Source organism: Rhinoraja longicauda, chromosome 24, assembly GCF_053455715.1.
Source record: "Rhinoraja longicauda isolate Sanriku21f chromosome 24, sRhiLon1.1, whole genome shotgun sequence".
NCBI lineage: Eukaryota > Metazoa > Chordata > Chondrichthyes > Rajiformes > Arhynchobatidae > Rhinoraja > Rhinoraja longicauda.
Window position 1 is genome coordinate 25856447 of NC_135976.1, and position 22132 is coordinate 25878578.

The 22132-nt window shown below is 53.1% G+C and overlaps 1 protein-coding gene across 5 annotated transcripts in view; it reads left to right on the top strand.

Moving 5' to 3' along the window:
* LOC144605501 (methyltransferase-like protein 27) overlaps positions 1-22132 on the top strand; it is a 101138-nt gene that overhangs the window by 74255 nt on the left and 4751 nt on the right. For all 5 annotated transcript variants that reach the window (XM_078420851.1, XM_078420849.1, XM_078420853.1 and 2 more), the window contains 2 exons: positions 19459-19579; positions 20502-20630. In XM_078420851.1, the coding sequence (XP_078276977.1) occupies positions 19460-19579; positions 20502-20630 (249 nt within the window). In that variant the 5' untranslated portion in view covers position 19459. The remainder of the gene's footprint in view (positions 1-19458; positions 19580-20501; positions 20631-22132) is intronic.

Below are 22132 nucleotides of genomic sequence, written 5' to 3' on the forward strand. Positions count from 1 at the left end.
GGGGGGGAGGAAGGGGGCAGAGGTGGGGGGAAGGGGAGGGAGAGGGGAGGGGAGGGGAGGGGGGAGGGGAGGGGGGAGGGGGTGGGAGGGAGGGGGGAAGGGGGAGGGGGACCTCCCCTTTTCCCAGTACCCCTCTTTCCCCGTTGGGCCCGTCCTCGTAGGGTTTCCATTGTAACCGGGAGGAGGGGAGGGAGGGAAGGGGGAGGGAGGGAGGAGGGAGGTGTGGAGGGAGGAGGGGAGGGGGAGGGAGGGGGGGAGGGGAGGGGGAAGGGGGGGAGGGGGGAGTGAGGGGGTAGGGGTGAGGGAGGGGGGAGGGAGGGGGAGAGCGGAGGGGGGGTAGGGGAGGGAGGGGGGATGGGAGGGGGAAGGGGGGAGCTCTCCCCTTTTCCCAGTACCACTCTTTCCCCGTTGGGCCCGTCCTCGTAGGGATTCCATTGTAACCGGGAGGAGGGGAGGGAGGGAAGGGGGAGGGAGGGAGGAGGGAGGAGGGGAGGGAGGAGGGGAGGGAGGGGGGAAGGGAGGGGGGAAGGGGGGGAAGGGAGGGGAAAGGGAGGGGGGGAAGGGAGGGGGGAGTGGGGAGGGAAGGGGGAGAGGAGAGGGGGGGAGAGGAGAGGGGGGGAGAGGAGAGGGGGGAGAGGAGAGGGGGGGAGAGGAGAGGGGGGGAGAGGAGAGGGGGGGAGAGGAGAGGGGGGGAGAGGAGAGGGGGAGAGGAGGGGGGAGGAAGGGGGCAGAGGTTGGGGGAAGGGGAGGGATAGGGGGAGGGGGGAGGGGGAGGGGGTGGGAGGGAGGGGGGAAGGGGGAGGGGGACCTCCCCTTTTCCCAGTACCCCTCTTTCCCCGTTGGGCCCGTCCTCGTAGGGTTTCCCATTGTAACCGGGAGGAGGGGAGGGAGGGAAGGGGGAGGGAGGGAGGAGGTGAGGAGGGGGAGGGGAGAGAGGGGGGGAGGGGAGGGGGGAAGGGGGGAGTGAGGGGGTAGGGGTGGGGGGGAGGGAGGGGGAGAGGGGAGGGGGGTAGGGGGGGGAGGGGGAGGGAGGGGGGATGGGAGGGGGAAGGGGGGGAGGGAGGGGGCTCTCCCCTTTTCCCAGTACCACTCTTTCCCCGTTGGGCCCGTCCTCGTAGGGATTCCATTGTAACCGGGATGAGGGGAGGGAGGGAGGAGGGAGGTGTGGAGGGAGGAGGGGAGGGGGAGGGGAGGGGGGGGAGGGGAGGGGGGAAGGGGGGGAGAGGGGAGTGAGGGGGTAGGGGTGAGGGGGAGGGAGGGGGGAGGGAGGGGAGGGAGGGAGGCGGAGGGGGGTAGGGGAGGGAGGGGGAGGGAGGGGGGATGGGAGGGGGAAGGGGGGAGGGAGGGGGCTCTCCCCTTTTCCCAGTACCACTCTTTCCCCGTTGGGCCCGTCCTCGTAGGGATTCCATTGTAACCGGGAGGAGGGGAGGGAGGGAAGGGGGAGGGAGGGAGGAGGGAGGAGGGGGAGGGGAGGGGGGAAGGGGGGAAGGGAGGGGAAAGGGAGGGGGGAAGGGAGGGGGAGTGGGGAGGGAAGGGGGAGAGGAAGAGGGGGGGGAGAGGAGAGGGGGGAGAGGAGAGGGGGGAGAGGAGAGGGGGGGAGAGGAGAGGGGGGGAGAGGAGAGGGGGGGAGAGGAGGGGGGGAGGAAGGGGGCAGAGGTTGGGGGAAGGGGAGGGAGAGGGGAGGGGGGAGGGGGTGGGAGGGAGGGGGAAGGGGGAGGGGACCTCCCCTTTTCCCAGTACCCCTCTTTCCCCGTTGGGCCCGTCCTCGTAGGGTTTCCATTGTAACCGGGAGGAGGGGAGGGAAAGAAGGGGGAGGGAGGGAGGAGGGAGGAGGGGAGGGGGAGAGAGGGGGGGAGGGGAGGGGGGGAAGGGGGAGGGGGTAGGGGTGGGGGGGAGGGAGGGGGAGAGGGGAGGGGGGGTAGGGGGGAGGGGGAGGGAGGGGGGGATGGGAGGGGGAAGGGGGGAGGGAGGGGGCTCTCCCCTTTTCCCAGTACCACTCTTTCCCCGTTGGGCCCGTCCTCGTAGGGATTCATTGTAACCGGGATGAGGGGAGGGAGGGAAGGGGGAGGGAGGGAGGAGGGAGGAGGGGAGGGAGGGGGGAAGGGAGGGGGGAAGGGGAGGGGGGAAAGGGGGGAGGGGGGAAGGGGGGAGGGGGAGGGAGAGGGGAAGGGGGGAGGGGGGAGGTAGGGGAGGGGGAGGGAGGGAGGAGGGAGGAGGGAGGGAGGGGGGAAGGGGAGGGCGGAAAGGGGGGGAGGGGGGAAAGGGGGGAGGGGGAAGGGAGGGGGAAGGGGGGAGGGAGAGGGGAAGGGGGGGAGGGGGAGGGAGGTAGGGGAGGGGGATGGGGAAGGGGGGGAGGGGGAGGGAGGGGGGAGGTAGGGGAGGGGGAGGGGGGAAGGGGGAGGGAGAGGCACAGGGGCATTGTGACGTCACATGCTGAATACCACGGGGGGGGGGAAGGGGGGGTCTGCTCGAGTTCATCTCACAGGGGCATTGTGACATCACAATGAAGAATAAATCCGCACCGCAGCGCCCCCCCCTTCTGTCAAAACTTCGAAAAATTAAATAAAAATATCATTTTCCAGCAGCGAACCGCATGCTGATTAAGGCGGTACAAAAATCGTGGCGCTACGGTTCACCGTTTTGCCGGAATTGCCGTATTCAGCCGACATCAGTGGAATATATATATATACATACAAGATCTGAGTTTTAATAGTATACTAGACCAAGTGGGCCCGTTGGGCCCATTCCCCACTCTCCCATTCTCTCGTCCCCCATCCCCACTCTTACTCTCCCCACACTCTCCCCTTTGGCCCGTCCATTGTATCCGGGAGGGGGTGAGGGAGTTAAGGGGGGAGGGTTGGAGAGTGAGGTTTGGGGGAGTGAGGTGTTGAGTGAATTGAGAGAGTGGTGGAGGGAGGGATGTGTTGAGGATGGAGGGTGGAGGGATGGTGATGAGAGATGGGGTGGTATTTGTGGAGGGAGGGAGGGGGGGGGAGAGATGGGGGAGGGAGGGGGGGGAAGAGGGGAGGGATATGGACCTCCCCTTTTCCCATTACCCCTCTTTCCCCCACCACCAAGTCCCCTCCGCACTACCCCTGTTGTCCCATTCCCCATTCTCAGCCCCCCCCCCCATTTTCTCTCTCCCAGACACACTCTTAGCATCAGTTAAAGGCCCGGGGGGGGGGGGGGGTGCGGGTGATCGGATCTTTGAAAAGTCCGTTGGGGGGGGTGGCTTCGGGTGATCGCATCATTCAAAGGCCCGGGGGGGGGGGGGATAGCGGGGAAATGTTCTCCCGGGTGTTGGAGAGTGGAGAGAAGCAAGGGAGAGAGGAGAGGTGAGCCGGTGATCGCGGGCTGGCGCCGCTAACGGCGTCCATTGTTTTGGTGCGAGTGATGAGATTCCGCGCATGCGTACTGAGCACTGCCGCACCGCAGCGCCCCCCTTCTGTCAAAACTTCGATAAATCAGGGGGGGCAGCACTTTTAAACCTCTGTAACTTTAAAAATATGCGTCCGAATTAAATAAAAATATCATTTTCCAGCAGCGAACCGCGTGCTGATTAAAGCGGCACAAAAATCGTGGCGCTAAGGTTCACCGTTTTGCCGGAATTGCCGTATTCAGCCGACATCAGTGGAATATACATATATATATATACAACATCTGAGTTTTAATAGTATATACTAGCACAAGTGTGCCCGTTGGGCCCGTCCTCGTAGGGTTTCCATTGTAACCGGGAGGATGGGAGGGAGGGAAGGGGGAGGGAGGGGGGGAGGGGAGGGTGGAGTGGAGGGGGGAGGGGAGGGGGAAGGGGGGGAGGGGGATGGGGAGGGAGAGGGGAGGGAGGGTCTATTTTACTTTAAAATAAACAGCGTTCTTTGTTGAAAAGGAAATAAACTTATCTATAGAGCATCAGCTTTTTTAAAATAAATAAAATCACATTCCTCATTTGAAATAAATGTCTTTGTTATAAATGAAATCAAACAGCGGGAGAGGCGACGGCGACTACACCTCCCGGCAGTCAGCGCTGCTGGGACGGGAGGGAGGGAGGGATGAGGGAGGGAGGAGAGTGGGGAGGGAGGGGGACCTCCCCTTTTCCCAGTACTGTTCTTTCCCAAACCACCAAGCCCCCTGTTGTCCCCCTCCCCAGTCCCCATTCTCAGATCCCCCCATTCTCTCTCCCCCAGATACACTCTTACTCTACCCCCCCCTTTCCCCAGCACACCCCTTTCCCCGTTGGGCCCGTCCTCGTAGGGTTTCCATTGTAACCGTGAGGCAGGGAGGGAGGGGGGAGGGAGGGAGGAGGGAGGTGTGGAGGGAGGAGGGAGGTGTGGAGGGAGGGGGGGGAGGGGAGGGGGAGGGGGAAGGGGGGAAGGGGGGGAGGGGGAGGTGGAGGGAGGGGGAGGGAGAGGGGGAGGGGTGTGGGGAAGGGGGGAGGGAGGGGGACCTCCCCTTTTCCCAGTACCCCTCTTTCCCCGTTGGGCACGTCCTCGTAGGGTTTCCATTGTAACCGGGAGGGGAGGGAGGGAAGGGGGAGGGAGGGAGGAGGGAGGTGTGGAGGGAGGAGCAGAGGGGGAGGGAGGGAGGGGAGGGGGGAGTGGAGGGGGGGAGGGGGGGGAAGGGAGAGGGGGGGAGGGGGAGGGAGGGGGGAGGGAGGGGGAGGGGAAGGGCGGAGGGAGGGGGACCTCCCCTTTTCCCAGTACCCCTCTTTCACCGTTGGGCCCGTCCTCGTAGGGTTTACATTGTAACCGGGAGGAGGGGAGGGAGGGAAGGGGGAGGGAGGGAGGAGGGAGGTGTGGAGGGAGTAGGGGAGGGGGAGGGGGAAGGGGGGAGGGAGAGGGGAGGGAGGGGAGTAGGGGGGGGAGGGAGGGGGGAGGGAGGGGGGAGGGGATGGGGAAGGGGGAGGGAGGGGGACCTCCCCTTTTCCCAGTACCCCTCTTTCCCCGTTGTGCCCGTCCTCGTAGGGTTTCCATTGTAACCGGGAGGGGAGTGGGGGGGAGGGAAGGGAGGAGGGAGGTGTGGAGGGGGGGAGGGGAGGGGGGAGGGGGGGAGGGGGGGAAGGGGGGAGGGAGGGGGACCACCCGTTTTCCCAGTACCCCTCTTTCCCCGTTGGGCCCGTCCTCGTAGGGTTTCCATTGTAACCGGGAGGCGGGGATGGAGGGGGGAGGGAGGGGGGAAGGAGGGGGACCTCCCCTTTTCCCAGTACCCCTCTTTCCCCGTTGGGCCCGTCCCCGAGGGGTGAGGGAGGTGGGGAGGTATGGGGAGGGAGTTGGGGAGGAGGGGGGAGGGGGAGGGAGGGGGGAGGGGAGGGGGAGGGAGGGGAGGGAGGGGGGAGGGAGGGGAGGGAGGGGGGAGGGGGGGAGGGAGAGGAGGGGGGAAGGGGGGAGGGATGGGGACCTCCCCTTTTCCCAGTACCCCTCTTTCCCCGTTGGGCCCGTCCTTGTAGGGTTTCCATTGTAACCGGGAGGAGGGGAGGGAGGGAAGGGGGAGGGAGGGAGGAGGGAGGTGTGGATGGGGGAGGGGAGGGGGAGGGAGGGGGAGGGGAGGGGGAAGGGAGGGGAGGGGGGAGGGAGAGGGGTAGGGGGGGAGGGGGAGGGAGGGGGGAGGGGAGGGGGTTAGGGGGGAGGGAGGGGGACCTCCCCTTTTCCCAATACCCCTCTTTCCCTGTCGGGCCCGTCCTCGTAGGGTTTCCATTGTAACTGGGAGGAGGGGAGGGAGGGAAGGGGGGAGGGAGGTGTGGAGGGAGGAGGGGAGGGGGAGTGTGGGGAAGGGGAGGGAAAGGGGAGGGAGGGGGGTAGGGGGGGAGGGGGAGGGAGGGGGAGGGGAGGGGAGTTGGGGAGGGGGGAAGGGTGGGAGGGGGAGGGAGAGGGGTAGGGGGGAGGGGGAGGGAGGGGAGGGGGGAAGGGGGAGGGTGGGGGACCTCCACTTTTCCCAGTACCCCTCTTTCCCCGTTGGGAGAGGGGGGGAGGGGAGGGAGGGGGGAGGGGGAGGGAGGGGGAGAGGAGGGAGGGGGGAGGGGAGGGAGGGGGGAGGGGAGGGAGGGGGGAGGGGAGGGAGGGGGAGGGGAGGGAGGGGGAGGGGAGGGAGGGGGACCTCCCCTTTTCCCAGTACCCCTCTTTCCCCGTTGGGCCCGTCCCCGTAGGGTTTCCATTGTAACTGGGAGGCGGGGAGGGAGGGGGATAGAGGGGGGGAGGAGAGGGGGGAAGGGGTAGGAGGGGAGGGGGGAAGGGGTGGGAGGGGAGGGGGAAGGGGGGAGTTGGAGGGAGGGGGGAGGTAGGGGGGAGGGAGGGGGGAGGGGAGGGGGGAAGTGAGGGGTTGAGGGGGGAAGGTGGACCTCCCCTTTCTTTTTTCGAAACACTTGCCCCGGTGGCAAGGGGGGAGTTGGAGGGAGGGGGGAGGGAGGGGGGAGGGGAGGGGGGAAGGGGGGAGGGAGGGGTTGAGGGGGGAAGGGGGACCTCCCCTTTCTTTTTTCGAAACACTTGCCCCGATGGCCCACGAGCATAGGGGCCCCATGCTGATCTGTGTATGTTAAATGACTTGCAATAAAAAACACAACTTTAAAAAACAATCAGTTTCCTTTCGCTACAATGTAGCACAAGCATTGTGACGTCACAAGCTGAAGACCTTTGAAAAAAAAGGTTAAAAATAAAAAGATGTAAATTTGTAAAGAGCAGACACCCAATAGCAGCTGCTTGTCCATTGTGACATCACACGCTGAAGACTAAATCCGCACCGCAGCGCCCTCTATAGAAACTTCAATATGGGGGGGGGGCAGCGCTTTAAAACCTCTGTAACTTTAAAAACATACGAACAAATTAAATGAAAATATCGCGGCCGTTCAGCCGGGAGGTTGGTGATCAAGGCGGTGCAAAAACCGTGGCGCCACGGTTTACCGCGTCCTCGTAGGGTTTCCATTGTAACCGGGAGGGGAGTGGTGTGGAGGGAAGGGGGAGGGAGGGAGGAAGGGAGGGGGAGAGAGGGGGGGAGGGGGAGGGAGGGGGAGGGAGGAGGGGAGGGGAGGGGGGAGGGGAGGAGGAGGGGGAGGGAGGAAGGGAGGGGAGGGGGGAGGGAGAGAAGATGGAGGGGGTAGGGAGGGGGAAAGGGGGAGGGAGGGGGACCTCCCCTTTTCCCAGTACCCCGCTTTCCCCGTTGGGCCCGTCCTCGTAGGGTTTCCATTGTTACCGGGATGAGGGGGGGGGGGAAGGGGGAGGGAGGGAGGAGGGAGGTGTGGAGGGGGAGGGGAGGGTTGGAGAGGGGAAGGGGGGGGAGGGAGAGGGGAGGGATGGGGTAGGGGGGAGGGAGGGGGAGGGAGGGGGAGGGGAGAACGGGGAGGGAGGGGGACCTCCCCTTTTCCCAGTACCCCTCTTTCCCCATTGGGCCCGTCCTCGTAGGGTTTCCATTGTAACCGGGAGGGGAGTGGGGGGGAGGGAAGGGAGGAGGGAGGGGAGGGGGAGGGAGTGGGGGAGGGGAGGGGGAGGGGGGAGGGAGAGTGGAGGGAGGGGGAGGGAGGGGGGTGGGGGGGGGACCACCCGTTTTCCCAGTACCCCTCTTTCCCCGTTGGGCCCGTCCTCGTAGGGTTTCCATTGTAACCGGGAGGCGGGGAGGGAGGGAGGAGGGAGGTGTGGAGGGATGAGGGGAGGGAAGGGGGGAGGGGAGGGGGGAAGGGGAGGGGGAAGAGGGGAAGTGGAGGGAGAGGGGAGGGAGGGGGAAGGGAGGAGGGAGGGGGACCTCCCCTTTTCCCAGTACCCCTCTTTCCCCGTTGGGCCCGTCCTCATAGGGTTTCCATTGTAACCGGGAGGTGGGGAGGGAGGGGGGAGGGATGGAGGAGGGGAGGGGGATGGAGGGGGGGAGGGGAGGGGGAAGGGGGGGAAGGGGGAAGGGGGGGAGGTGGAGGGAGGGGGAGGGAGGGGGGACGGAGGGGGAGGTGGGAAGGGGGGAGGGAGGGGGACCTCTCCTTTTCCCAGTACCCCTCTTTCCCCGTTGGGCCCGTCCCCGAGGGGTGAGGGAGGTGGGGAGGGATGGGGAGGGAGTTGGGGAGGAGGGGGGGAGGGAGTGGGGATGGAGGTGGGAAGGAGTGGGGAGGAAGGGGTTGAGGGGGGAAGGGGGACCTCCTCTTTCTTTTTTCGTAACACTTGCCCCGGTGGCCCACGAGCATAGGGGCCCCATGCTGATCTGTGTATGTTAAGTGACTTGCAATTAAAAACACAACTTTAAAAAACACCCATTTTCTTTTCGCAACAATGTAGCACAAGCATTGTGACGTCACAAGCTGAAGACCTTTGAAAAAAAAGGTTAAAAATTTAAAAATGTAAATTTGTAAAGAGCAGACACCCAATAGCAGCTGCTTGGCACAGGGGCATTGTGACATCACAATGAAGATTAATCCGCACCGCAGCGCCCCCCTTCTGTCAAAACTTCGATAAATCAGGGGGGGCAGCGCTTTAAAACCTCTGTAACTTAAAAAATATATGACCAAATTAAATGAAAATATCGCGGCCGGTCAGACGGGAGGTTGGTGATCAAGGCGGTGCAAAAACCATGACGCGACGGTTTACAGTTTTGCCGCAATCAGTGATACATACACAAACCCAGGATACAAACATATTTATAAACAAGAAGTGAGTTTTAATAGTATACTAGAACAAGTGTGCCCGTTGGGCCCGTCCTCGTAGGGTTTCCATTGTAACCGGGAGGGGAGTGGGGGTAGGGAAGGGGGAGGGAGGGAGTAGGGAGGTGTGGAGGGGGGAGGGGAGGGGGAGGGAGGGGGGGAGGGGAGGGGGGAAGGGAGGGAGGGAGAGGGGAGGGAAGGGGGTAGGGGGGAGGGGGAGGGAGGGGAGGGGGAAGGGGAGGGAGGGGGGAAGGGGAGGGGGAGGGAGGGGGGAGGGAGAAGGGAGTGAGGGGGGAGGGAGGGGGACCTCCCCTTTTCCCAGTACCCCTCTTTCCCCATTGGGCCCGTGCTCGTAGGGTTTCCATTGTAACCGGGAGGAGGGGAGGGAGGGGAGGGGGAGGGAGGGAGGAGGGAGGTGTGGAGGGAGGAGGGGAGGGGAGGGGGAGGGGAGGGGGGGAAGGGGGGAGGAGGGAGGGAGAGGGGAGGGAGGGGGTAGGGGGGAGGTAAGGGGGAGTGAGGGGGGAGGGAGGGAGGGGGATCTCCCCTTTTCCCAGTACCCCTCTTTCCCCGTTGGGCCCGTCCTCGTAGGGTTTCCATTGTAACCGGGAGGAGGGGAGGGAGGGAAGGGGGAGGGAGGGAGGAGGGGGGAGGGAGGGGAGGGGGGAAGGGGGGAGTGAAGGTGTAGGGGGAGGGAGGGGGAGAGGGGAGGGGGGGTAGGGGGGAGGGGGGAGGGAGGGGGAAGGGGGGAGGGAGGGGGATCTCCCCTTTTCCCAGTACCCCTCTTTCCCCGTTGGGCCCGTCCCTGTAGGGTTTCCATTGTAACCGGGAGGGGTGGAGGGATGGTGGAAGGAGGGGGGAGGGGGAGAGGGATGGAATGGTGGAGGGAGGGGGGAGGGAGTGGGGGAGGGTGGGATGGAGGGAAGGAGGGAGGGGGGGAGTTAGGGGCTGAGTGGTGATGGAGGTTGGGATTGAGGGGGGAGGGAGGGGGGGAGGGAGTGGGGATGGAGGTGGGAAGGAGGGGGGAGGAAGGGGTTGATGGGGGAAGTGGGACCTCCCCTTTTCCCAGTACCCCTCTTTCCCCCACCACCAAGCCCCCTCCGCAACGACCCCTGTTGTCCCCAGTCCCCATTCACAGACCCCCCCCCCATTCTCTCTCTCCCCATACACACTCTCAGTGCTTTTTTCGAAACACTTGCCCCGGTGGCCCACGAGCATATGGGCCCAATGCTGATCTGTGTATGTTAAGTGACTTGCAATAAAAAAATATACTTTAAAAAGAGATAAGTGCTTTTTAAGTGCTTGTTTTGAAACATTCGCGGTCACATAGTGCTTCTCACTGTAGCACCCATCTCAAGTGTGCCCGTTGGGCCCGTCCTCGTAGGGTTTCCATTGTAACCGGGAGGAGGGGAGGGAGGGAAGGGGGAGAGAGAGAGGTGTGGAGGGAGGAGGGGAGGGGGAGGGAGGGGGTAGGGGAGGGGAGGGGGGGAAGGGGAGGGGGGGAAGGGGGGAGGGAGAGAGGGTGAGGGGGAGGGAGAGAGGGGGAGGGGGAGGGAGGGGGGAGGGGAAGGGCGGAGGGAGGGGGACCTCCCCTTTTCCCAGTACCCCTCTTTCCCCATTGTGCCCGTCCTCGTAGGGTTTACATTGTAACCGGGAGAAGGGGAGGGAGGGAAGGGGGAGGGGGGGAGGAGGGAGGTGTGGAGGGAGGAGGGGAGGGGGAAGGGGGAAGGGGAGTGGGGGGAGGGAAGGGGGAGGGAGGGGGGAGGGGAGGGGAGGGTGGAAGGGGAGGGCGGAAAGGGGGGGAGGGGGGAAAGGGGGGAGGGGGGAGGGAGAGAGGGGGAGGGTGGAAAGAGCATCCCTCTCCCCATCAGAACTGCCCCCTCCATCGACTCCTTTAAGTCCAGGCTCAAAACCTATTTCTACTCCCTAGCGTTTGAGGCTCATTGAGGAGGCGCTGTGAACTGTTTGCGTGCCACTGTATGTTTCATTTTTTCCTTAGTACCTAATCAGATGTACAGCACTTTGGTCAACGTGGGTTGTTTTTAAATGTGCTATACAAATAAAATGGACTTGACTTGACAGCTCTTCGCAACAATGTAGCACAGGGGCATTGTGACGTCACACGCTGAATACCGCTGGGGGGGGGGAAGGGGGGTCAGCTCGAGTCCATCTCACAGGGGCATTGTGACATCACAATCCGCACCGCAGCGCCCCCCTTCTGTCAAAACTTCGATAAATCAGGGGGGGCAGCACTTTTAAACCTCTGTAACTTAAAAAATATGCGTCCGAATTAAATAAAAATATCATTTTCCAGCAGCGAACCGCATGCTGATTAAGGCGGTACAAACATCGTGGCGCTACGGTTCACCGTTTTGCCGGAATTGCCGTATTCAGCCGACATCAGTGTTATATATATATATAACACAAGATCTGAGTTTTAGTAGTATATAGATAGATAGATAGATAGATAGATAGATAGATAGATAGATAGATAGATAGATAGATAGATAGATAGATAGATAGATAGATAGATAGATAGATAGATAGATAGATAGATAGATAGATAGATAGATAGATAGATAGATTTCAATAGAGGGAGCGATGGCATTTGTTATGTCTAACTGTTTTATCTGACTTTCTAGGTCATGTTGTTCAGCTCGCTTCTTCTTGTTTTGAGATGCTTGAAAGGCAATAATACATCCTCTCACAAACGCTTTAAATGTTTCCCAAAGCAGGGACACAGGTGTTTCAGGGAGGTCATTTGCGTAAAAAAAAGTTTCAAATTGCGATTTAAGATAGTCATAACATGCTGTTTCATTTAAGATTTGAGGATTAAATCTCCAATTAGTCTGTTTCCCCGTTACTCCTTGGAGTTTTACCCTAAATGTTAAAGGGGCATGATCGGATATAATAATATTATGATATTTTGAATTATACGTATAAGGAATAAGTTTGGAGTCCACCAAGAAATAGTCAATTCTTGAGTAAGTTTTATGCACTGGTGAATAAAATGAATACTCTCGGCCTGAGGGGTTTTCAATCCTCCAAACATCTTTTATATTTGCACTATTTATATAAGAGTTTAATAATTCACACGACTTGGATTTTGTTTTCCTTTGAGTTGACGATCTATCCAAATAAGGATCTAATGTACAATTTAAATCTCCTCCAATTATCAAGTTATATTGTCCAAATTCTGGAATGGTATTAAATATATTTTTTTTAAATAACGGATTATCAAAATTTGGTGCATAGACATTCACCAATATCAATTTTGTAGAATATAGTTCTCCCACTAATATAACATATCTACCTTCAGTGTCGACTATAGAGGAAGTATGTATAAATGGTATACCCTTACGAATTAAAATGGCAACACCTCTTGATTTAAAGGGAAACGATGAGTGAAATAATTTATCAATCCATTTGCCTTTCAGTCTATTATGTGCTACATTTTTGAGATGAGTTTCCTGAAGGAACATTATATCTGCATCAATAGATTTTAAATGTGAAAGTACTTTACCTCTTTTAATTGGTTCATTAATACCCTTGACATTCCAACTACAAAATGTAATACCTTTACCCCCTGTTTTCCTAATAGAATCTTGCATCTTAACCGATAAATAGTCTATAATAAAGCAAATGGCCTGGCACCCGAACTACAACATTTTTTCTTGAATGAAGGGTGGATGATCTTTTGTACTACGTAGAATGTCTCCCAGAAATATCTCTCAAAAGTATATAAATTCTGAAAAATGACATAATAATAAAAATTGAATCTAAAAAAAAAATCAATATATAAGAGGTTAAAAGAGTGCAGGAAAAAAGAAGAAACAACTAAAACTACAACTACAATTAGTGCAGTTAGTGTTAGCCACCCTAAGGTGGAAAAAAATCTAAGGACTTCCGTGGGATGTAAAAAAAATAATACTAGCTCCGTTTTTTAACAAAGTTGTTGTTTTGTTTTTTTAAAATTAATAAAAGAGAGATAAACGGGGCAGGCCCGAAACTAATTAGTCTATAATAAATCGATTTTTCTGTCTAAGGTATATTAATTAAGTGTTCAAAGTAAAGTTTACATAAATCAAATATTACTTATACTTCTTATTAGTAATGATTAATAAAAATATATATGTTTTTTTGATTAATACTAATTAGTTACGGTTAATATGGGTGAGACATTTCTACAGACCATGTTGGTTTCCCACCAGCTGCTTCAGTTTCTCACATTTTAAATCTCATTCGAAGCCTTGGGATCTTTTGTGTGGCAGATTTGAAACAACAAATAGAGTTTAAGGTTGGTTTACTGGTCTAATACTCTAGAGAAGCATTGTCACCACTAAAGTTATATAGAGGCCTGAGTTTCTGTAAGTGACCTTGGTTCAATCAAGGTTCCCACAGTTACATTTAGCAGATTTCCTTTTTTGCTATTTGTGCAGTGGCATTTGTCATTAAGGGCTCAGTAAGTGTGCAGCAAGCCAGAACTAATTTCAATCTTATTGGCAGAGTGTATCAATTTTTGTGCAATATTTATGAATGAGATCTATCTGTCCTTTTAAAATCTCCGCACAATATTTGTGGATCGGTCGATCTGTTTCAATCTCTTTAAAGTATTTGAGCTACTTCATTCTCTACAGCACTTGTGCATGGGTGTATCTGACCCATTCTCATCTTGACATAATATGTGTGGATGTGTATATCTGGTCCATTCCCATCTCTGTATAGCGTGGTCACCTCATCTACATGACCTCACCCTCGCTGAGATATCACAGTGTTCAGGAAGAGTTGGACAAAATGACCATGACTGTGGCCATGGCCAGCATCCTGTCGATTGCTCAGTATGGGGTGATTGCTGGTCGGCGTGGACTCGGTGGGCTTAAGGGCCTATTTCGCGCTGTATCTCTAAAGGCAGGGTTGAGACTGAGACAAATGGGCATGGTGGTCGTATAGACAATGGTGGGCTGAAGGTCCTGATTTTATGCTGCAAAATTCTATGACTAATGTACTTCAACAATGCCCCACGGTGCATCACGAACTGATGTAGAAACATAGGAGCAGAAGTGGGCCAATTAACTCCTCAACCTTTCAATAAGATCATGGTTCATCGTCTAACTTCACTCAATATTCCTGATCACAATTCCTGGCAGGCCGCACGGCTGGACACACAAGACCCGGTGGAACAGCACCACATATTTTGCTTGGGCAGTTTACAATCCAGTGGCATGAATATTGATTACTTTAACTTCAAATAAGTAACCCTTGCAATCCCTCTGTCTCTGTGCCTCCCCCACCCTAATCTGATTGCTAATTTCACCATTTGTTATCATTTCGTCCTCAGCCAACATCGATTCAGGTACTTGCTTTGTACTGTACCCTTCCATACCTCTAGTTTCCCACTCCCTGACTGTCAGTCTGATGATGGGCCTTAATCCGAAACGTCACCTATTCCTTTTCTCCAGAGATGCCTGACCTGCTGAGTTACTCTCGCATTCTCTCTCTCCCTCACCTTCTTTCTCTCTCTCTTTCCCAGCCTCCACCTGCTATCGATCAGTCCACAGCCTCCTCCCACACCAGCCAACCTCTCCCCAGATTACTAGTCTGCCAACTTGAGTGCTCCCAACAACTGTTGACCTGCTAGGCTTGGGCAGCTTATACCCCAGTGGTATGAATATTGACTTCTCAAACTTCAAATAACCCTTGCTTTCCCTCTCTCTCTATCCCTCCCCCTTACTAGTTCTCCGATCAGTCTGACAGTCCCCCTGATTGAACGTTATCTCTGTATGCTTCGCTGTCACCTTCTTCTGGCTAACAATGATCTATTCTATTTTTTCCTTGAACCTCACCCTCTTTGTCTTGTTTTCACATCTTACGCTTCCTTATCTCTGTGTCTCCCTTTCCCTTGACTCTTCACCAATACCATCCCCTGTCCTAATTACTGACACTAACTGACCTCAGGTCCGCCGCGGACCTTTCACCGTCTTGCGCGGTCTAGAATAGGCCGTGGGATTTTCTCTGCCCGGCGGGGGCTTCAATGACAATTGCCCCGACGTGGCAACTTCAACAGCCTGATCGCGGGAGAAGATGGCAGGGGAAGAGAAAAGACATTCTGGCCTTCCATCACAGTGAGGAGGTGACTGGAGGAGACTCACTGTCATGGATGTTTCTTTTGTTTGGTTTTGGTTTATAATTGTATGTGTTATTGCATATTTTTATTGCTTATTTTTATTGGTCTTATTGTTGGACTGTGGGTAATCTTTCATTTCACTGCACATTTATGTGTATGTGACAAATAAATTGACTATTGACTTTTGACTATTGGCCTCCAACGCCCTTTCAATCAGTGAGATCCGACCATCCCAGCAACTTCCCTCCCGGCCTCTGAACCCCAGACACAGACACCTGTTCTTGCCTGACTTGTGTCAAACACTCCACAATGGCCAGGAAAGGCAGCAGTTGTTTTACTTTAGACTTCAGAGACACTGTGAGGAAATAGGCCCTTTGGCCCATCGTCCTCGCCGACCAGTGATCACTCCATACACTAGCACTACCCTACACACTAGGGATGATTTACAATTTTACCGAAGTCAATTAACCTGCAAACCTATACGTCTTTGGAGTGTGGGAAGAAACCAGAGCCCCTGGAGAAAACCCACGCAGTCACAGGAAGAACGTGCAAACTCTATATAGACAGCACCTGCAGTCAGGATCGAACCCGCGTCTCTGGCGCTGTAAGACAGCAAGTCTACTGCTGCGCCACTGTGCCGCCCTGGGTTTGTGTGCAGCTGTAGCTTGTAATGGCAGTCTTTTGAAGGCATGTTCATTGAGAACAGTACACTACCCATTAACATGTCATGATAGAAACTCTTCAGTCCCTCGGACAGAGTCCACCGGGTGGCGCCAGCAATGGCTGCCTCGACAACAGTCTGTCTTTCCCTTCCTTCCTTGTGTTTTAATAGTATGTGTTAAATGTATATTTTTAGTGTTCTTTAGCTTGTTTTTTGTGGGGTGGGGGGGGGGGTGGTGTTGGGGGAAACTTTTTCTAATCACTTACCTCGATGAAGATGCGTTTTTTTTTCCGTATCGCATCTCCATCCTCACTGCGGCCTAACATCGAGGAGTTGGCGGCCTTTGCAGGAGACCGACTTTTGAGAGCTCCACCGCGGGTGCCTACGGGACTTTAACATCACGGAGCCCGCGATCCCTTTGCCAGGGATCGACCTCGGAGCTCCAACCATGTGTGCTTGTGTACTTAACATCACGGAGCTCACGGTCTCTGGTCAGAGACCGACATCGGGAACTCCAAGCCGTAGGAGCTTCGACCGTCCTGACGTGGGAGTTTTGATCGCCCCGCCACAGGAGCTTCCATCACAGTGAGAAATGTGGGGAATCTGCTGTGGTGGGTGTTTATGTTAACTTTTATGTAGTTGTGTGTCTTGTTGCTTTTTTTTTTCATTTGGCTGTACGGTAATTCGCATATCACTGTACCTTAATAGGTACATGTGACAATAAAAGACCTTTGAAACCTTTGAAACCTTTGTTGCTGCCAAACTGAGCTTGGAAAATAATGAATACGGTGAGGCACAAAGGCCACAGGTTTAATGCCAGATGATAATTCATCAGGAATCAAATGTCAAGAGTGTTTAATTGTCATATATGCCAACAACGGAAAAGTGAAATTCTTACATGCAGCAGCATAACAGGCTTGTTTCCACAACAATGAAAGACAACATATAATAAACAAAACAAAAAAAAATAATCCCAATAACAGAACATAAAAGTCCTCAGTGCAACCAAGACAGCCCATAGTTCATAGTTTAGTGTGTTGTAATGTTCAAGAGCCTGATGGTTGTTGGGAACATGCTGTTCTTGAACCTGAAGGTCAAAGGAGGTCAAGGGGGATCGAGAACCACAAATCTCAGATCATTGTTAAGTGATCAACGGCAACAGCAGCACACTCCCTGATCCAACGGCCAGAGACACCTTCACCTGTGGGAGCTGTGGGAGGGACTCCCTGTCAAGGATAGACCTAGTCAGCCACAGCAGGAAATGCAACCATAGATGAAACATTCCCCTCTCCAATCAGGATAACGTCAAAGCCGCACCATCATCTCTCACTGATGGACGGATGGCGACAAAAAACTGTTTGCCTCCCAGAAGTGGAGTGTCAATCTTTATCGATCCTGGGTGTTCACCAAGTTGCTGTATTTGCAGATTGTAATCTTTTACAAACATCTTGTCTGTTAATAATTGCCAGTTCAGCCTGTATGTTCACCGTGTATATAAAATATAGACTGTTCATAAGTTTGCAAGTTCATAAATGATAGCAGCAGAATTAGGCCATTCAGCCCATCAAGTCTACTCCACCATTTAATCATGGCAGACCTATCTATCTTTCCTCCTCAACCCCATTCGAAAGTTTTATACCCATATCCCCCTGACACCCATACTAATCAAGAATCTATCAATCTCTGCCTTAAAAATATAAATTAATGGGCTTCACAGCCTTCTGTGGAAATGAATTCCACGGATTCACCAACCTCTAACTAAAGAAGATCCTCCTCTTATCATTCATAGCGAGACGATTTGAGTATGGAAGCAAGGATATCCTACTGCAGTTGTAAAGGGCCCTGGTGAGACCGTACTTGGAGTGTTGTGCGCAGTTTTGGTCTCCTAATTTGAGGAAGGACATTCTTGCTATTGAGGGAGTGCTGTGTAGGTTCACCAGGTTAATTCCCGGGAAAGCGGGACTGATATATTATGAAAGAATGGATTGACTGGGCTTATATTCACTGGAATTTAGAAGGATGAGAGGAGATCTTATAGAAACATCTACAGTAAAACTCTTAACGGATTGGACAGGCTAGATGCAGGAAAAATATTCCCCCAGTTGGGGGAATCCTGGTTGGGGTCACAGTTTTAGAATATGGGGTAGGCCATTTAGGACTGAGATAAGGAAAAACTTTTTCAGCCAGAGAGTTGTGAATCCATGGAATTCTCTGCCAAAGAGGGCAGTGGAGGTCAATTCACTGGATGTGTTCAAGAGAGTGTGAGATATACCTCTTCGGGCTAACGGAATCAAGGGAATTGGGGAGAAGGTAGGAACAGGGTACTGATTCTGAATGATCTGCCTTGATCATATTGAATGAAGGTGCTGGATCGAAGGGCCGAAATGCCTACTCCTGCACCTATTTTCTATGTTTCTATGTTTCTTTAAGGTACATACTTTTATTCTGAGGCTATTGCCTCTAGTCCTAGACTCTCCCACCAGTGGAAACATCCTCTCCACATCCACTATATCCAAACCTTTCACTATTCGGTAAGAATCAATGAGGTCCCCTCTCATCCATCTAAACTCCAACGAGTACAGGCCCAGTGCCATCAAACGCTCATCATATGTTAACCCACTCATTCCTGGGATCATTCTCGTAAACCACCTCTGGACCCTCTCCAATGCCAGCACATCCTTCCTCAGATATGGGGCCCAAAACAGCTGTCAATGCTCCAAATGCGGTTTGACCAGTGCCTTATAAACCCTCAGCATTGCATCCCTGTTTTTATATCCGTCCTTTCAAAATAAATGCATTTGCCTTTCTCACTACTGATTCAACTTGCAAATTGGAAATCGTGCTCGAGAACTTCTGTAATTTGCATCAGTAAAGTCATACGTATTTGGCACAAAGTATAAAAAATTGCCTCCTATCAGGTGTGGGAGATCAGGGTGCAGTCTTGCTTCTCTGGCATCCATGCTTGCAGCCTACTATTTGCATCTATATATCCCTTCATTATTGCCTCTTCCACTGCCAACAATGGACCTTCGTGGACTCCACCTTTCCTTGGTCTTCGGTGCCGACTCTAATTTGTTCTGAACCTTTTCAGACCTCTAGTTTCTGTCTCCCTGACTATCAGTCTGAAGAAGGTTCTCTACCCGAAATGTCACCAGAGATGCTGCCTGACCTGCTGAGTTACTCCAGCACTTTGTGTCCCTTTTTGTGTATTCACCAGCAACTGTAGTATAGTTTAGTTTAGTGTAGTGATACAGTGTGGAAACAGGCCCTTTGGCCCACAGAGTCTGTGCTGAGCAGGGACACAAGATCAATTTACAGAAGCCAGACAACCTACCAATCTGTATGTCTTTGGAATGTGGGAGGAAACCAGAGATCCTGGAGAAAACCCACGCGATCACAGGAAGAACGTACAAATTCCACAAAGACAGCACTCGTAGTCAGAATCGAGCTTGGGTCTCTGGCGCTGTAAGCAGGAACTTTACCGCTATGTCACTGTGCCATCCTTACATTCTTTGTTTCTACATGATATCTTTGCCGGTTTGATTAGTTCAATCAATATAAAGATTTAAATCAGTTGCCTTCTAGCAGCACAGTTGAAACGATGCATTTCCCTTCTTGCGTGCTTTAACATTCATGCGCTGTTCTACTGAGGGGCAACACTTTGCACAATATTTGTATGTAGGATCCATGTGTCAGTCTCTTTGCAGCATTTGTGGGCTGAGTCCATCTGTCTTGTTTCAATCTTTGCACATTGTTTTGGTGCAGGGTGTATCTGTGCAGTTTCAATCTTTGTACTGCAGCAAGGTAAGTTGGACACCAAGTGCTGGAGAAAGTCAACAGGTCAGGCAGCACCTCCGGAGAACATGAATTCTAAAGAAGGGTCTTGACCCTTAATGTCACCTATCCATGTTCCCGAGAGATACTTGCCTGACCCACTGAGCTACTCCAGCACTTTGTGTCTTGTTTTGCAAACCAGCATCTGCAGTTCTTTGTATCTCCATTAGAAGGTATACCTAATTTTAATCCCTCATAACTGGATATTACCAACAAGGATTTTTAAAATTGTTTTAGGATGAATAAGGATGGAGTCAATGTGGCTGCTGCTACCAAGAACCTCCTCACGTTATACAGTGACATGGACACAGAAGAAAAAGTTAATTTTTACAACTCTTGGGCAGAAAACTATGAAAAGGTAACGTCTATACATGTATACCTTAGGGGCTAAGACTCTCATCATCCAACTGTGCGGTAACTTTGCCACTGTTCCTAGGGCCTCACCACGTTTACCTCTATAATGCCAGTTACTCTTTTGTACAAATGTCAATGATGAACAAAATGTCCAGCTTTTGGAAACTTTTTCCCCAAGTTTTCTCCAATTGAATTGTTTTGTTATCTGCTTCATTTCTCTATCTCGATGTGCAGTCATATTTAGTTTAGTTTAGTCTAGTTTAGAGATACAGCACGGAAACAGGCCTTTCGACCCATCGAGTCTGCACCGACCAGCGATCCCCGCATATTAACACTATCCTACACACACTAGGGACAATTTACATTTATTCCAAGCCAACTAACCTACAAACCCGTAGGTCATTGGAGTGTGGGAGGAACCCGAAGATCTCTGAGAAAACCCACGCAGGGGAGAAGGTACAAACTCCATACAAATGACACCCATACTCAGGATTGAGCCTGGGTCTCTGGTGCTGTACGGCAGCAACTCTATTACTGTGCCACCATGCTGGCCTATCTATATCAAAAATATATTGCCAAGCAGAAGGCGACCATTCAGTCCATTGAATTTATTCTAGCACTTTGTAGACATCTCCACATTTTTAAGAGTATTGGAAATGTTCCCATTCAGTGAATGGCAGCCTATTGATCAGCCTGTTTTTCTCCATGGTTTTCAGACACCCCATTCCATACTCCAGGTTGAAAAATGGTCTCAGCCCCAAAATGTCGTGTATCTATGTTCTCCAGGGATGTTGCTTGACCAGCTGAGTTACTCCAGCACTTTGTGTCCTCCAAATTAGTCCTCCTCCTACCATCCTTAACTGCAAGGTATAGATTGTCCAGGGTAAAATCCTTTAACCATGAGCAAAATCTCTGTCTCTCCACAGCACATGAGTGTGATGGATTACCAAGCTCCCAGTCATGGTGTGGAAACCATCAATTCAGTATATTCGGAAGATCGAAGCAGTGCGCTGGTTTTCGATGTGCCCTGTGGAACAGGGATGGTGGCGGACCTGGTAAGAGACAAACTCTAATCAAATGTCACAGAGATAATGATGTGAAACTGAGCCATCTGTGCCCATGCAGGAGTGCTAGTGAAGAGGTCCCAGTCAATCTGTTTCTTACTGTGGATGTGGACAGAAATAATGAAATTCTCAACACCACGACCACACACAGTTTCTTTCGCAAATCTGAATGACCAACATTTTATAAATAACTTCATTTTCAGAATTGAACCTTCCATCAAACATGCCATGTCTAGAAGTTGTGTTGTTTATTGGAAATGCCCCCGTGTTGTTTCAGATGCTAGAATTCTGAACTAAGAACAGAGCTTGCTGCAAATATTCAGCAATGCAGGCAGTGTCTGTGGAGAGAGAAACAGAGTTAATGCGAGAGAGCATTAAGTAGGTCAAACTGGGATAGAAATAGTGTGCTGCTTTACCTCTAACCATTTAAGCTTTAATAACGATTCAGCAGTTTCCACGGTGATCTTCTCTGGTAATAGCATCAGATGTAAGTCACAAAAACAGACTGCTGGAGGAACCCGGCAGGTCAGATGGCAAGCATGAATGGAAAAAGGACAGACGATGTTTCAGGTCGGGATCTTTCTTCAGACTGATGGAGTCGAGAGGTGAGAGCTGGCAGAGAGGTGAGGGGGTGGGCCCAGAGCTGGCAAATGAGAGGTGGACCCAGGTGAGGAGGGATTGTTTGGTAGATGAGATCAGATGGAGGGGAGAAAGGTAGTGCCCAACACTGGAGATGATAAGTGGGAGAAGACAAGAGATTGTAAATGTTGGAATCAGATAAGAAACGAAGGTGGGGAATGCAACATAGAACGTGAGGGAGAGATAATGAGTAGAAGGGAATGGGGTAGGGGGTAGGGAGAAGATAGGAAATGGAGAGACATGAATTGAGGAGGGATGGGTGATATACAGTTGGAAAGGAGTGGAAAGAAAGGGGAGCGGGTAAGGAAGAGGGGAGCTGGTGAAGGTGATGAAATTGGCGAGTTCTGCATGGGTGCAAGAAGCAGCCCAATGCAGTCATCATGCAGTGGAGAAAGAGTTGGGGAGAGGTGCCAGCATGCATTTGGACAAAGAATGTTCAACAAAAAGACAGGCATAGTGGGAAGGCTCATGACCAGAGCTTTGATTTAAAGAAACTGAGAAAGATCAAAAGAAAAATTTGTTGATCTCTCAGGCTTTCCTGATAGTCATAGTGTCAGACATACAGCATAGAAATAGACCCTTCAGCCCAACTTGCCCATGCCAACTAACTTACCCCATCTACACTAGTCCCACCTGTCCGCATTTGGCCCACAGCCTCCTAAACCTATCCGATCCATGTAACTATAAAAATGTTGTTTTAATGTTGTGATGGCACCAGCCTCAACTACCTCCTCCCTCAGTTTGTTCTACTCTTTGTGTAACAATGCTACCCCTCAGGTTCCTATCAAGTCTTTTCCCCCCTCATCTTAAACGTATGTCGTCTGGTCCTTGATTCCCCTACTCTGGGTAAAAGG